This window comes from Sus scrofa, chromosome 2 (assembly GCF_054392235.1).
Source record: "Sus scrofa isolate SSC_HxYL_T2T_F1_AM1 chromosome 2, Sscrofa_HxYL_maternal_Yorkshire_Landrace_v2.0, whole genome shotgun sequence".
Taxonomy (NCBI): Eukaryota; Metazoa; Chordata; class Mammalia; order Artiodactyla; family Suidae; genus Sus; species Sus scrofa.
Genome location: NC_139384.1, coordinates 96,341,496 through 96,357,155, shown reverse-complemented (window position 1 = coordinate 96,357,155; position 15,660 = coordinate 96,341,496). Strand labels below are relative to the sequence as shown.

The 15,660-nt window shown below is 41.8% G+C and overlaps 1 protein-coding gene across 4 annotated transcripts in view; it reads right to left on the bottom strand.

The window, feature by feature from the left end:
• The window catches only part of AGGF1 (angiogenic factor with G-patch and FHA domains 1), a 45,663-nt gene extending 44,918 nt beyond the window's left edge, over positions 1–745 (bottom strand). For all 4 annotated transcript variants that reach the window (XR_014838096.1, XR_014838097.1, XM_003123715.6 and 1 more), the window contains exon 1: positions 184–745. Coding sequence is in view for 2 of the 4 variants with exons in the window: in XM_003123715.6 (XP_003123763.1) it covers positions 184–393 (210 nt within the window). In the remaining 2 variants the exon portion in view is untranslated. The remainder of the gene's footprint in view (positions 1–183) is intronic.
• Positions 746–15,660: the final 14,915 nt, after the last annotated feature.

Below are 15,660 nucleotides of genomic sequence, written 5' to 3'. Positions count from 1 at the left end.
CCGAACTCTTAAATGTTTGTTCCAAATGTACTTGGAGTTATAATCGCACTAAACTTTTCATTCTCTGGGATACTCTACAAAGTAGTCCTGAGCACTGCCAAGGAGCCCTTCTGAGACTATCGGAGACTTTGAAGGCCTCGCCTTGGGCCGGATGGGGCGCGGGGCTGGAGAAGGATCGAGCACCTGGGTGCGGAGCTCCTGGTTATTGCTCTCGGCGCTCTGGTACAGCCGTTCTGTGTGATGCAACAGCTTCTCGATCTCCCTCACTTGCCGCTTGCAGCTCCGCAGCTCGCGTTCCAACTTCTCCACCTTCCGCCTCAGCTGGGCCAGCTCTGGCTCGGGAGAGGGAGGCGGCGACGGCGACAACGAAGGCGACGGCGCCTCGGAGGCCATGGGTCCGGCGCGAGACGGCCCGTGGGCGCGGAGGAGCTGCACTCAGGCTGAGGCGGACGCCGGTTGGCCCAGGAGCCACGGGAGCGCGCGAGCAGCGAAAGGCGGCCTCATACCCACCCGGCCGCGGCGGCCCCTGTCCATGACGCCCAAAAGGTTATCTGTAGCCAAGAGGCACTGCGGGCAACGAGCCAGGGGACGGAAAATGGGCACGGCCCAATCCGCCCGGCTTTGAAAAGTAAAACTTTATTGGTAACAACCTGCCCCAGTGACCGAATAAGCGGCAGAAACGCCGGAGATAGGAAAGACCAGAGAAAACGAGGCCAGAAGCTTTCCGAGATATCCGTCCGTTTCTGGGCTGAGCCGGAAACGATGGTGCCGGCGGTGGGCGGGGCCGAGACGGGAAAGGAAGCGACGGGAGACGGGAAGGGCCTCACGATGCACATGCGCACTTCTCCTGTCTGCGCGGTTGAGGGGCGGGGCTGTAGGTGTTGTGCAGAGCTGGTAGGAAATCTTCTGTTGTTGCCCGGGAGAGATAAAGGGAAGATGGCTGGCTCCTCTTGTGGCCTCAGGCTTTGTACCCTTTGCCACTTTCAAAATGTTTTCAAGCTTTTTGGCACGGAGTGTACTTCCTAGCTCCTCATTTTACAGTTGAGAACAGTGACTCTCCAAGAAATGATTTGCCAAGGTGTATAGAATTAATGTTAAACCGAGACTGGAAGGATGTGTTCTCATGCTCTGTCACTTACTGATTCTGCGCCTTCCGTGAGTTTAGGTCCCCAGGAAAAGAAAGCAAATTCTTATAGGTCAGACTTGAAAAGAGGAGCATTCCCGGTAGAAAAATAAACACGATTCTGTCAAAGCAGAAAAGAAAATTTATCTGTTTCGGTGTGTCTCTTTGCTTGGTGTTTTGTCTCCATGAAACTGGTATTTGTTCACAGGCTTTTAAACTGATGAGGGCTTTTTGGAACGCACTTCCTTCCTTAGCCAAGATCATTAAAAATCAGAGCCTGAGCTTGGAATGCTGAGTCTGGGACCTCTGGAGGTCCTGTCCTTGGAACGCATTTCCTTCCTTAGCCAAGGTTATTCAGAATCAGAGCCTGAGCTTGGACTGCTGAGCCTGGGACCTCCGGAGGTCCTGTCCTTGGAACGCATTTCCTTCCTTAGCCAAGGTCATTTAGAATCAGAGCCTGAACTTGGACTGCTGGGCCTGGGACCTCTGGAGGTCCTGTCCCAGGGCCCAGCACTGGCCTGTCACAGAGCAGGTATCCTTAAATATGTGCTGAAAAGAAGAATCCTGTTTGATGCTCTCGTTCAGTGACTGCTCTGTGTGCTTTTTTGTCCTGTGCACTGCCCACAAGTTAAGTCTGTGTGTGGTGAGCTCTCCAACGGGGACCTGCCCTTCCTATGTCCTACACTCATTATATCTTAGGCTTTAAGAGCCCTTCAGCAAGGCACTCTACACTCAAGTAGACACATTAGCCCATGGATGGCTCTTCTCTTTTACTGTTTTTGTTTTTTGATTTTGGGTTTTGTGTTCGTGTTGTTCCATAGCCCCAGTCCCATTAGCTCCTTTCTGCCACTATGGGCACCCACCCTCATGTGTCTCATATATGTCCTTAAATATAAATCTGTTCTCATCCTATGCTTTGTGTGTGTGAGATTCTTTTACACTAAGTGGTATTTGGTTTTAAATCTTACACTGTTTCTTATTTTTTCCACACTAAAGATGTTTTTAAAGTTTATATACATTGCTCTCTATACACGTGCTGCATAGTATTCCAAGGTACAGGTATACCACATTTTATTTTTCTATTATCCTAATTGTCCTCATCTAAGTTATCACCAATTCTCTATTAACACAATTGATACCACAGTGAAAATCCTTGTTCACACCACTTTGACCTGTGCCTTCTTTTCTTTGCAATATACAGCAAGGCATGTAATCTCTGGTTCATAGGGCAAAACATTTAATTTCACTATATTTGTCTAGATTGCTTTTCTGAATGTCTGTACAACTTTGCAGTCTCACCAACAGAGCACAGGGAGTTCTGTGTCCTGTACGTTCTCTCCAATACATAATATTAGTCCCTCTTATACTCTTGTGCCATTTTTATGAATGTAATATGGTATTTCGTTGTTGTTTTAATTGCAATTCTCTATGAGAGAATTTCATATATATTTGTTGAAATGGTGATTTGGACTTTCCCTTCCCTGAATTGCCTGTTCGCAGTTCTTGCTTGTTTCTTCCTTGTTCTTCTGCAGTTCTATAATCCACATATTGATCCTTTACCAGTTTTAGATACTGCAGATATCCTCTCCCAATCTGTCATATATCTGCTAAATCATTTGTGGTGTCTTTCATGGAACAGAAATGAAATTTTGCAGCCCTAAAAAGACAAAAAAAAAGTAATAATAATATATATTTTCTACATATATATATTCTTCTAAAATATAATTTTTGTTTGGTTGTTGTTACTTTTTTTTTTTTTCTGTCTTTTTAGGGCCAAACCCACAGCATATGAAGTTCCCAGGTTAGGAGTCGAATTTGAGCTACAGCTGCGAGCCTTTGAACAGCCACAGCATCATCAGATCCAAGATGTGTCTGTGATCTACACTGAAGCTCACAGCAACGCTGGATCCTTAACCCACTGAACAAGGCCAGGGATCAAACCCATGTCCTCATGGGTACCAGTTGGATTCATTACCACTGAGCCCCAACTCCTATAATATTATAACTTTAACCTTCACATTTAGTTCTCTACTTTAACTGGAGAGATTCAGAGGTATTTTTCCCACATACATTTATCATCTATCAAGTTCCCATAAATATGTGCATCCATGTCTGAGCTCTCTATTCCCTTCTGTTTGTCTATTAGCCAGAACTATTCTGTATTCAACACTTTGATTTTGTAGCTTTTTTTTTTTTTTTTTTTTTTTTGCTTTTTAGGCCCGTACCTGTATGGAAATTCCCTGGCTAGGGGTTGAATCAGAGCTGCAGCTTCAGGTCTACACCATAGCCAGAGCAATGCCATATTCGAATCATATTTGCAATCTATGCCACAGCTCATGGCAAAGTTGGATCCTTAACCCACTGAACGAGGCCAGGGATCAAACCCAAATCCTTATGGATACTAGTTGGGCTCGTTTCCAATGAGCCACAACAGGAACTCCCTGTAGCATATCCTAACATATGGCAGAGCCAGTTCCTAATCTGCTTTTATTTTTCAAAACTGACTTATCCATGAACTTCTATTTTTCCATGTAAATTTTAGAATGAATTTGTTGAGTTCCTCAAACAATCCAATGGAATTTTTATTAAGATTGCATTGAATATATAGATTTATTGGGGAAAAATTAACATAAAACTTTACTGTGTTAAGCTATCTGACCTACACACATTTTTTTTGCTTCCATTAATTCATTCTTCTTTGTACTTTCATAGAGTTTTAATACTTTTTCAGAAAAAAAGTCTTAGACATTCTTTCTAAGGTATTTCCAAGGCATTCTATTTTATTGTGAATGAAATCTTTTTTTTTTTTTAGTATTTTAGACAGAGAAAGAAAAGCTACAGTGATGGATCATTTTCTAGCTTGAACAGAGGTGGTACGGGCCACTGGAGAAGAGTATGTTACACAAGGGAAGGGTGCTTTAGTTGTGATTTTGTTGACCATATTGAGTTTGATGTGTCTTTGGGACCTCCAGCACAGATGGTCAATAGTAAGGAGCATTCTAGAAGCCTGTTTGAAGCTTAAGAAACCGATCTGGCTGTAGAACTAGTGCTGTGTAAAGCAAACACAAATGGCCCCAAGGGCCAAGGAGATAAAGCAAGTGAATACATGGGGCAGAGAGCAGCAGCTCTTCAGTTCTGGAGAACTGTGAACCCACATGGGAATGTGAATCCAGGGTTACAGAGCTTCTGATTTTTCAAGAAAAATCCAGGTCCTTGGATTTGTATGGGACCTCTGTTTAAACATAATGGCTCGAATTAGAAAAATAATTTCTATGCTATCAGGATGACATCCTCTTCCTGGTACATGCATGCTCCAGCGTCTTCTCATTTTTACCATCACTAACACTGCCGTCTTTGCGTCTCTCCTTCCCCTCTCATTGTTTCCTAATTTGTCTCTTTCTTTTTCTCTCTTGCCCCTTGATTTTATGATTTAGTTTGAAAAAGTTTAACTTTCTCTCTATATATATTCCTAGTCAATAATAAAGCTATTCTTTTCCAGGCAGCGATTCAAGTAAACCTGAAGTAAAATTTAATCTTCAGGCCTTTGATTATTTTGTGTGGTAGATGTTATGGAAATCACAGCAATGGCCCCTACTCTCTCTCTCTTTTTTTTTTTTTTTTTTTTTTTTTGTCTTTTTGCCTTTTCCTAGAGCCGCTCCCACGACATATGGAGGTTCCCAGGCTAGGGGTCGAATTGGAGCTATAGCCGCCGGCCTACGCCACAGCCACAGCAATGTGGGATCCGAGCCACGTCTGCAACCTACACCACAGCTCACAGCAATGCCGGATCCTTAACCCACTGAGCGAGTCCAGGGATTGAACCTGCAACTTCATGGATACTAGTCGGGTTTGTTAACCACTACACCATGACGGGAACTCCCAGGGCCTCCACTCTTTATCCACCTGTAGTCACATCCTTTACCATGTGACTTTGTGGTTTCCTTCACGACAGAGGCCCTTCCCTCCACCTTTGCATCTGGGTCTGGCCATGTACTTTTCTTCAGCACATTGAATGAAGGGTGGGCCACTTCCCAGTCTTAGTATTTCTGCTTGCTTTCTTGGATTCCTGGCATTGCCATGAGAAGGGCCCACTGAGGCAAGTCTGCTGATCTCAGAAGAAGGAAAAAAACACCATGAAACAGATATGTTCCAGCTAAGATTCTCCAGCTAAAGCCAGCATAGAGCACTGGCTCCAGGAAACCCCCAGACAGTTTGCAATCCCCTCAGAGATGGGCCAGTCCCCACCCCTCCCCACGATTCTGAGAAATAATGAGTGGTGGTCATGTGAAGCCACTGAGTTAGAGGTATTTTGCATGCAGCAATAACAGATCGAGAGCCATTCTAGAAGCCTGCGGGTTTCAGCAGGCTGGAGTCCAAGCACTAAGGTATGAGGGCACAGTATTTCCTGCTTTTCTATAGTTTGTGTTACACCACTTGGCTTCTACGATAGACCTACACTGATACCTGTTTTAACTAACAGAAAAAAATCTAAAGAGGGCTTTCACTTAAAAAAAAAAAAAAAAAGGCAAAACGTGAAAATAATGCTCAGCATTTGATTTGCAGCACCCAGAGCAGCAAGAGAAGTGCCACCAAGCTCCTTCCCCAAGAATAATGCTCAGCATCAGCCTCCATAGCTTTCAACTGTGTCTGTGAACATCTGGGCTTTATAACATCACCATTTATTTCGCACATGATTAGCAAGATGTGTCCTACACTATCAGAGGAGCCTAAGAGAACTCACAGGGTGTTTTGCTTAGTGTAAAACTAGATGTAATTAAGTGTTTTGATGGTGAACAAACTAGACGTTGTGCATACCTTGAACTTGACTCCATCCATTCTTTGTAATCACTGCAGCCAGAGAGATTCTTCGAAGCTGCTGAAATTACTATTGCCTTCGCTAGTAGCAAAGTGGTCTCCTTTAGTTGGCATCCCATAACTGATGAAATGGAAAGTCTATTGCCTGAGTGGATTAATGGATGTACAAACATGTGGTGTTCAGTTAAGTTAGCTACACTTAAGGAGAAATTAGTCTTTTCGATAAGCTGAAACAGCACTAGACGATGGTTGTGAAAGTGTTGTGAAAGTATTATTTAAAAGCAGTCATGTGTGGTTTGACCAGTTTTTGAGATCAATGGAGTTTCGGAGCTGAAAAGTTACTGGACAGAGTGCTTCAGCTGATAACTGAAGCTGCCAGAAAGTCCCCAGAAGAACTGAAGGAAATAATTGCAGAAGGTGGTTATTCATATAAGCAAATGTTTAATTGCAAGGAAACTCCAATTTATTGGAAAAAGTTGCCAACCAAGATGTTAATTTTGAGAGAAGAAAAGCAGGCTAAGGGACACAAAGCATTGAAGGACAGGTTAATCCTAATGCCTATTATTATTATTATTATTATTTTGTCTTTTTAGGGCCGCACCCACAGCATATAGAAGTTCCCAGGCTAGGAGTCGAATTGGAGCTGCAGCTGTAGGCCCATGCCACAGCCACAGCAATGCGGGATCTGAGCCGCATTTGCAAACTACACCACAGCTCACGGCAACACCGGATCCTTGAACCACTGAGTGGGGCCACGGATCAAACCCATGCGCTCATGGATACCAGTCTGGTTTGTTACCACTAAGCCATGACGGGAACTCCCCCTAAGGCCTGTTATTAACACCACCAGTAATGCTGTCCTTAGGCCTCGACTGGGGTACCATTCAGAAAACCCAAGGGCACTTGAAGGCATTGCTAAGAATACACTTCCTGTTGTGTTTCCTTCACATCCAAGCGATTGGAATACCCAATTAGTATTTTTTCTGAGGACATGAATGCATATGTTAGTCCTTTTGTTGAAAAATACTGTAGAGAAAATCGTCACAGTGATAGGTATCTTTTGATTGTCAAAAATTGTGCTGCTCATCCACCTGGCATTACCAAGAATGGCAGTAACATTTGTGTTGTGTTCTTACCACGGAATGTGTCATTGCTACAACCATGTGGCCAAGACCTAATGGCCACAGTCAAGGCTTACTTTACACAAAATGCGATGCATTTTATTTTAAGCACAAAGCGGCAACTCTGAAGCATGTTTGTGAGAGACCTGGAAAGACTACAACATAAAATTGGTGTCTGTCAACCTTGAAGATGCTCTTGATAGGTTAATGGTCTCTAAGAGACATGGAATTTGAAGGAAAGTGTCCAAGCAATGAAGGATTTTAAAGACCAACAACAATAAATACAGCAAAAGGGACTTTGGTTTCGGAAGCTGTGTTTGTGGAAGTTGATGAAGATGATGTTGAAGAGGTTTTGACACTCCATGACCAAGAAGTGACAGGTAAGGAGGAACCCACCGTAAAGCACCTGGGTGAGCTTTCACTGTGACAGTGCTGCGGTGACTACAGAAAATCATGGCTACAATTTTGAAAAGCCACGTATGTTTAGGACAGGTTTGCACTGTTTTGAGCGCCTGACAAGTATGGTAAGTTGGAAAAGTGCATGAAGCCAATAGTCAAGCATATTGTCATATTTCAAGCCCTTCCATGTGAGCCCCTTCAGCCAGAGCAGACCACCAAACTCACAGTGAGGCAAGCAGACACAGAAGGTGTAGGTATTAGTGACCTACCTATCCTGATGGATTTAGATGAGGATGAGATATTACCAGGCGACCCTGTTCCTCTCTCACGCTTCCAACCACCCCAGCCTCCCACAACTCAGCCTCCCAGTGTGCTCGCTGTCTTCCTGCTTCTGATGAGTGAAACTACACTGGGCAATATACTATTTCTACTTTATCCAGCTGGTAGACTTATTGTATCACTCCCGCTTTTACAATATGTTAGTGGCGTTTTAAGTTTTGTCTATTACTTGCTATGATTTGGTAGGTTATTTGGGGGGTCTGGGAACAGTCAAACATTCATTTAAATTAATAGTAATTGTTTCTTCACTTGACACAATTTCAGCTTGTGGACAGTTTCATAGGTATACTCTACTTTCGGACAGTGAGGGAAACCTATATTCTGTAACAGAGGAATACTGCCAATTAACTAAACCTGATTTATAACCAGTTTCTTTTAGAGTATCATCAATTCCTTATTTAATGAACACTCACCTGTCATAATTTATGTTGAATCCGGTGGGTAGCCAACTCTTTCCTACCTGATTCTCCTGTTTGATGTCACCCAAGACTATCTGGGGAGCCATAGCATTTCGGTAGTTCTGATTTACTGCTCTATATTACTTTTGGTCAATAGACCATTACCTGTTCCCTCCCCCTGGAGACCCAAGGAAAAGAATGGGTGGGTGTAACACTAAAACACTGGAGTGATGGCAAAGGAAAGAAGCCAAGGGAAACTAGGCAGATCCATCTTCTCCACCCCCAACTGAAATAGTTACACTGTACGCCTTCATTGCATGTTTAAATAATGAGTAAAAAAAATTTACTGCATTGTAAATTTTCACATGCTGCCCCATTCCCCCTTCCCCCGCACTGTCCCCACTCTGCGTCCACATGCCTAATACAGAGTATGCCGACCCTTCAAGGAAAGTCTGTCTCCACCAGACCAATTCTAGATCTTTAAGATGAAAAAAAAAAAAATAAGTGCTTTAGATTAGAGCAGTACTTTCTCAAACTCAACAGTAAAGGACCAAAAAAAAATTTTTTTTTCCAATCTATCATAGCTTGATCCTTTTGTAAAACATAACAAAATGTGTGAATTGAATAGGAGAGGAAAGAGTAAGGGATGCAAGAAGTTTCTGAGTAGTATGAAACGATGACCCTTCAAGAGTTTGAGATGCAAGCTGATTTTTGTATTTAAAAAAAAAATTACTTGGCTATTTGAATTGTACTTTGAATACAACTGACAATTAGGTTGTTAGCATTAAAACTGGTACAAAATACAAAAAAAGTCAGCAATTGTACATCATTGCTAAATTCTTTCAAGGGTGTCCATTGCTAGCTGGTGCCTTTTGGGCATAAGAGCGAAGGTACCCAGATGGTTCTTTAAAAATCACTTAGGCCAGCTGATGCTGAACTATGCCTAATTGCCTACTGATGAGAACTGAGCTTCAGCCTGTAAAAAAAAACTTTTATTCAAAATGTTAAATTCATTCATTTTCTCACTGCCTCCAAAGTTCCTGGGACTCAAACTCCTTCTGGATGCAATTTTTAAGTGTGTTTTTGTGGCAGACACTACTAGTTATCAATTCAACAGCCATTCTCCCTTCTTTCTTACAGGGGAGCCCAAATTTTGTCAGGGCTGCAATACATGTAACTAAAAGTTTGTATTTCTCACCCTTCCTTAAATTTGGGTGACCATGTGACACAGTTATGGCCAAGGAAGTAGAAGTAGAACTCTAAAGGCAAGGCTCCTGGGAAGGCTGTTGCTTTCTAGTAACAAAGGACAGATTAAGCCTTTTACCTTTGCCTTTCTCTTTATTATTCTCCCTACCTGGAAAGTGGATATTATGCTGGAGATGGAGCAGCCCCATTGTAACCATGAGGCAGTTGTGAAAATGAACACCACATTGGAAGGAAAGCAAACCAGAAGGACAGGAAGATCCTGGGATGTTAATGAATGACACTGTGAACTGCCTATCTTTGGACTTCCTCTTTGAGCAGAAAAATAAACCATTTTTGGTTAAGTAATGGTGGGATTACTAGTTCATTGAGCCAATGTAAACCATTTTTGGTTAAGTAATGGTGGGATTACTAGTTCATTGAGCCAATGTAATGCCTAAAAGCTGATTATTTTTAGGTAGTGTAGTTTATCTACTTTGCTAGATGTCTTGGCAAGTTTTAATAACCTAACTTTTAAACGAGTCTTTACTACACTGGTCTCTAGACATACTTCATTCGAGTTTCAACTCAAGAAATGATTGCTTGGAGTTTCCCCTTGTAGCTCGGCAGTAACCAACCCAACTAGTATCCATGAGGACTTGGGTTTGATCCCTGGCCCTGCTCAGTGGGTTGAGGATCCTGTGTTGCTATGAGCTGCAGTGTAGGTCACAGACACAGCTTGGACCCAGCATTGCTGTGGCTGTGATGTAGGCTGGTAGCTGCAGCGCTGATTGGCTCCTAGCCTGGGAACCTCCATATGCTGTGGGTGTGGCCCTAAAAAGAAAAAAAAAGGGGTGGGGGGAATGATTGCTAATGAACTGACACTGTATCTAAGAACTTCTGAATTCCTGGTGCTGTTTTGATTAGCAATGGAGGATTTGAGGATATGCAGGATTTTTCTTAACCAACTTTTGTTCTTCCTCTATGTGATTGGCCTAGGAAAACTTCCAATTGAGAAACATTTCAGTCGGCTTAGAGATGAAAGTTTCAAATTCTCCAAACTTTTCTCCAGAATTCAAGCATTAATTAATGGACAAGTGTCCAGCAATTAATACTTTAAAATTTATTGGGAATTTGGCAAAAAAATTTTGATGAGTGTTTTCCAATCAGGGTGACATAAAAAATGTCCCTAGTGTGTTTTAAAGTTTTGGGTTTTTCTCCTTCCCCTTTGATAAATATTTATAAAAAGTATAGAAAAAACTGTATCCATGGTGGAAAGAAGTCACTTTGTGTGTGTGTGTGTGTGTTCGTGTGTGTGTGTGTGTGTGTGTGTTTGCATATGCGTCTGTGCACGCATAACGTGTACATGCTACATAGGTTCATTTGCAAATTATAATTGGTTACATTTGCAGACAACGTCAATTCAATTACTGCAAATGAGCAGTAATTTTGCTATGAACCTAAAACTCTCAAAAACAATACAATATATTAAAAATAAGTAGTAAGCAGAATACCTGTGTACTAAGGACCATCAGCATACCCCCAAGATAGCAAGCAAGTGTTCAGTGTATGCTTGCTGAATTGAATGGAAAGAACATGAAGAAGATGAGAGGACCCAAGTTATTTATAGACAGACGGCTGGAGTGGTGCAAAACTGTGGTACTCATAGAGTTTATGATCTGAAAAAAGTTATGCGAAATATTAACAATGTGTGATTTTTCTGTGATCTCACTGCTACTCAGCATGAGATGTGATCAGCATATAGATAGCAAGGACGCAGCCATCCTGCACTTGGCTCTTTTTACTGAGCCCAGGCTTGCTTTCCTCATCTTTAACTCTTCTCTTTCTTCTTATTCTATCTTCCTTCATAAACCTCAATGCAACTTTTCCAGTTGGCCATAACCAATTTATGAAACCATCATGCATAATGAAACCCTTAATCCTCTGGGTAAGAACCAGAAACTTGAGGGGCACAGGAGACCTACACATTTAACATGGTTCTGCCAATATTTTTCTTCATTTTTATTTCTAAAATGTGCATAAAATCTTTAAGAGAGGCTTTAAAGGCAAAATAAGGTAGCATCTATTTCTTTGACCTTTATTTATGGAATACCAGCTATGTGCCAGTCATGGTGGTGGGCTCTGGGCTTACCACAGTGAATGAAAATAGATTTAGCTAATTGTCATTTACAGTCTAGTGAGAGAGAAAGATATTAATCAGAAATCACACAAGTAGAAGTATAATTATAAAATGAGATTACCAGCATAGAACTATAACATCCATTGAATGCAAGTTACTCCATAGAACAACAAGTCTTAAAAATGTAATGAAACCTATGTTTTTAAAAAATGCTAAAAGAGTTCCCATTGTGATTCAGTGGTAACAAATCCGACTAGTGTCCATGAGGTTTCAGGTTCGACCCCTGGCTTTGCTCAGTGGTTTAAGCATCCGGCGTTGCTGTGAGCTGTGATGTAGGTCGTAGACGCGGCTTGGATCTGGCATTGCTGTGGCTGTGGCAGCTGTAGAGTTGCTATAGGTTGGCAGCTGTAGCTCCAATTGACCCCTAGCCTGGGAATTTCCACATACTGTGGGCAAGGCCCTAAAAAGAAAAAAAACAAAAATCAACTCCCCCCCCCAAAAAAAACCCCACAAAACACTAAAGATTGACAGAGAAAATAGAGTAAAGGAAGTCTTGCAACAAAGTCTTTGGGTTGACTAATTAGATTAAAAAAAAGAAGAAAGCAAAGCAGATTCTCTTCTAGAGAACAAAACAGATGATTGAGATAGCATAAACACTCTTTCCTTATTAGGAAACATACTCAGAACCTTTCCCTCAGTTCTTCTCCACTCAGGCATTCTCCCCAGAGCAGTTAAGTTCAGTCAAGAGAGTGCAAAAATATGGCACAGATGAATCTATTTATGGAAAAGGAACAGAAACAGACTCACAAACATAGAGATCAGTCATGTGGTGGCCAAGGGGGAGGGAGAGAGAGTGGGATGGACTGGGGGTTTGGGGTTCGTAGATGCAAACTATTACATTTAGAATGGCTAAGCAGTGAGGTCCTGCTGTATAGTGCAGGGAAGTATATCCAATCACTTGCGGTAGAACATGATGACGAATAATATGAAAAAAAGAGTGTCTGTATATGTGTATGACTTGGTCACTGTGCAATACAGCAGAAATTGACAGAACATTGTAAATCAACTGTAATAAAACTTTTTTTAAAAAAGGTAATGTGGAGGAAATCCTGTAGTGGCTCAGTGGTTAACGAATCCGACTAGGAACTATGAGGTTACGGGTTCGATCCCTGGCCTCGCTCAGTGGGTTAAGGATCCGGCGTTGCTGTGAGCTGTGGTGTAGGTTGCAGACGCGGCTCAGATCCTGCGTTGCTGTGGCTCTGGCGTAGGCTGGGGGCTACAGCTCTGATTCAACCCCTAGCCTGGGAACCTCCATATGCCGCAGGTGCAGCCCTAGAAAAGACAACAACAACAAAAAAGATAGTGTGGGGAGTTCCCATCATGACTCAGTGGAAACGAATCTGACTAGCATCCATGAGGGCGCAGTTTCGATCCCTGGCCTTGATTAGTGGGTTAAAGTTTTGGCGTTGCTGTAGCTGTAGTGTAGGCCAGCAGCTATAGCTCCAATTCGACCCCTAGCCTGGGAACTTCCATATGCTGTGGATGCGGCCCTATAAAGCCAAAAAAAAAAAAAAAAAAGGATAGTGTGAAAAGGTAAGAATGTTAAGACAATTTTAATATCATTCTCATCATACATAGCAATACATCATCATGTAACAATATACAAAGTTAATATTTTATACTTATATTTGCTTATTTTATTAATTTATATTTTAATATTTATAACATTAAATGTAAAAAATTTTAAGTGACATAATAATATAGTAGGATCATCCCCTAGATTCTTAGAAAAGTCTGAAGGTCACTCAAGGATAAGAAAAAGACATGGGTTCTGAGTCTAATATACATCAGTGTATCACAAAGGAACACAGGACTGGAGTTGGAGCAAAGAGATTGTCCTTTGATAATGCAAGGAGTTCATGGAAGGGCAGGTTTTCCTTAAGACCAGAAGGAAACAAGAGAATGGTAGAAAGAGAAAGCAGAGTCCCAGAGGCTGGGTTGGGAACCAGGAAATGTTGCTCAAGAAGAAAGTGAGGGCATTGCCCTGGAAGAGCTGGACAGAAGCATCTGAGACATGTCGTCCATGAGGACTGTTGATTCACATGCCAGAACCTGCTTGGAAACTGAGCCATCACCTGTAGTTTGTCCTGCTTTCCTTCATGGGAATGTTTCCACCACCTGCACTAGGGGACTCTGATAACTGTCCTCCGTGAGGACTCCATTCCTCCAGATCCTCCCCTTCTGATTGGCTGGGAGGACTTGCAGGTAACCTCCTCTCCCTATTTGCTTCCCAATGAATACACCACTCCCCAGACACCCATGAACTCATGCACTCATTAAAAAAAGCAGACTCATGAGATCTGAACTGGACCCCCAGTGGAGAGGATATGGGAACATCTTGTACTTGTGGTGGGGTTCTAAATGAATCCATCTTTTTTTTTTTTTTTGGTCTTTTTTAGGGCACCCATGGCCTATGGAGGTTCCCAGGCTAGGGGTCGAATCAGAGCTGTAGCTGCTGGCCTATACCACAGCCACAGCAATGCTGGATCTGAGCTGTGTCTGTAAGCTACACCAGAGCTCACGTGAATGCCAGATCCTTAACCCACTGAGTGAAGCCAGCAATCAAACCCATGTCCTCATGGATACTAGTCGGATTTGTTAACTGCTGAGCCACAACAGGAACTCCTAAGTGAATCCATCTTGATCCTTCTCCTTCCCTCCCTGCCCTTTACTCCCCCCACCCCCGGCAAAAAAAGCAATAGTTATTGACAATTCTCTTGCAATTATTAAAAAGATTTAAGACCTTAATAAAAAGAAATTAAAATTAACCAAAGGAAATATTAGAATTACAGGCATACATTTTTGTCTTTTTGTTATTTCAAGGAGGGGCCTGGCTACAATCCTATTATTTACTGAAATATCTCCACCTCTTATCTTGCTTTTGTTCTTGAGGATTTGATGTGAGAACACAATAAAGGAAGTTCCCTTACGGCACAATGGGTTAAGGATATGGCAATGCCACAGCCGTGGTGCAGACTGCAATTACAGCACAGGTTTGATCCCTGGCAGGGGAACTTCTACGTGCTGTGGGTGTGGTAAAAAATAAATAATAAATAAAATAAAATAAAAATTATTTTAAAAAAGAAACAGTCTCCTAAAGAGAAAGGGCAGAATTGTATCAGCCTAAAGGCCTCTTTATTATCTGATGTTCATTAAACATAGCTATGGTAGTCTATTTGACATTAATTATATCTAGACATAAAATAGTTATAAACAAATTAAAGCTCATCTTAACATATGCCAAAAACCTAGAAGAAAAAGAAAACTGAGTGCTTATGCAGCTCATTAGGGTCACAGGGGACAAATAGTATAGAATTCACTTGATAAATTAGTAAAATGGTTTAAATGCAACAGGAACATATGTAGGGTAGAAAAAATAACATTTAGATGGAGATAGGTAAACTAAATCTCAGCTCTGCCACATACTAGTTGTGTGACTTTGGGCAAGTTAATTAAGCACTCTGTGCTTAAGTTTCCTCATCAGTAAAATGGAGACTAAATAAAAGAATCCTTTACATAGAATGATGGGAGGATGAAAAGCAATGTGTGTAAAGTGCTAAATTTAGAACCTGGCATATGGTAAGATTGCAGTGAATATTAATTACTATTTTCTATTATTGTTTTATTTGGTAAATATATACACAGTGCATACTAGACACTGTCCTAATTTACAAATTAATTCACTTCTGTGCTAGGCACTATTTTAAACACTATGCAGATACTGAGTACTTTAATTCTCATCACAATCCTGTGGAATAGGTACTATTATGGGTGACATCACCCCCATTTTACAAGTAAGGAAATTGAAACCCAGAGATTAAATAACTTACATAAAGATAATATGGCCAATAAGAGTCAGGGCTAGGATTCAAATTCAGACAGTCTGTTTCCAGAGGCAGCACTCTTTTTTATTTTTTTTTATTTTTGCCTTTTTTAACGCCAAACTCATGGCATATGGAAGTTCCCAGGCTAGGGGTTGAATTGGAGCTGCAGCTGCCAGCCACAGCAACCCAGGATCCAAGCTGTGTCTGCAACATACACCACAGCTCATAGCAATGCCAGATCCTTAACCCACTGAGCAAG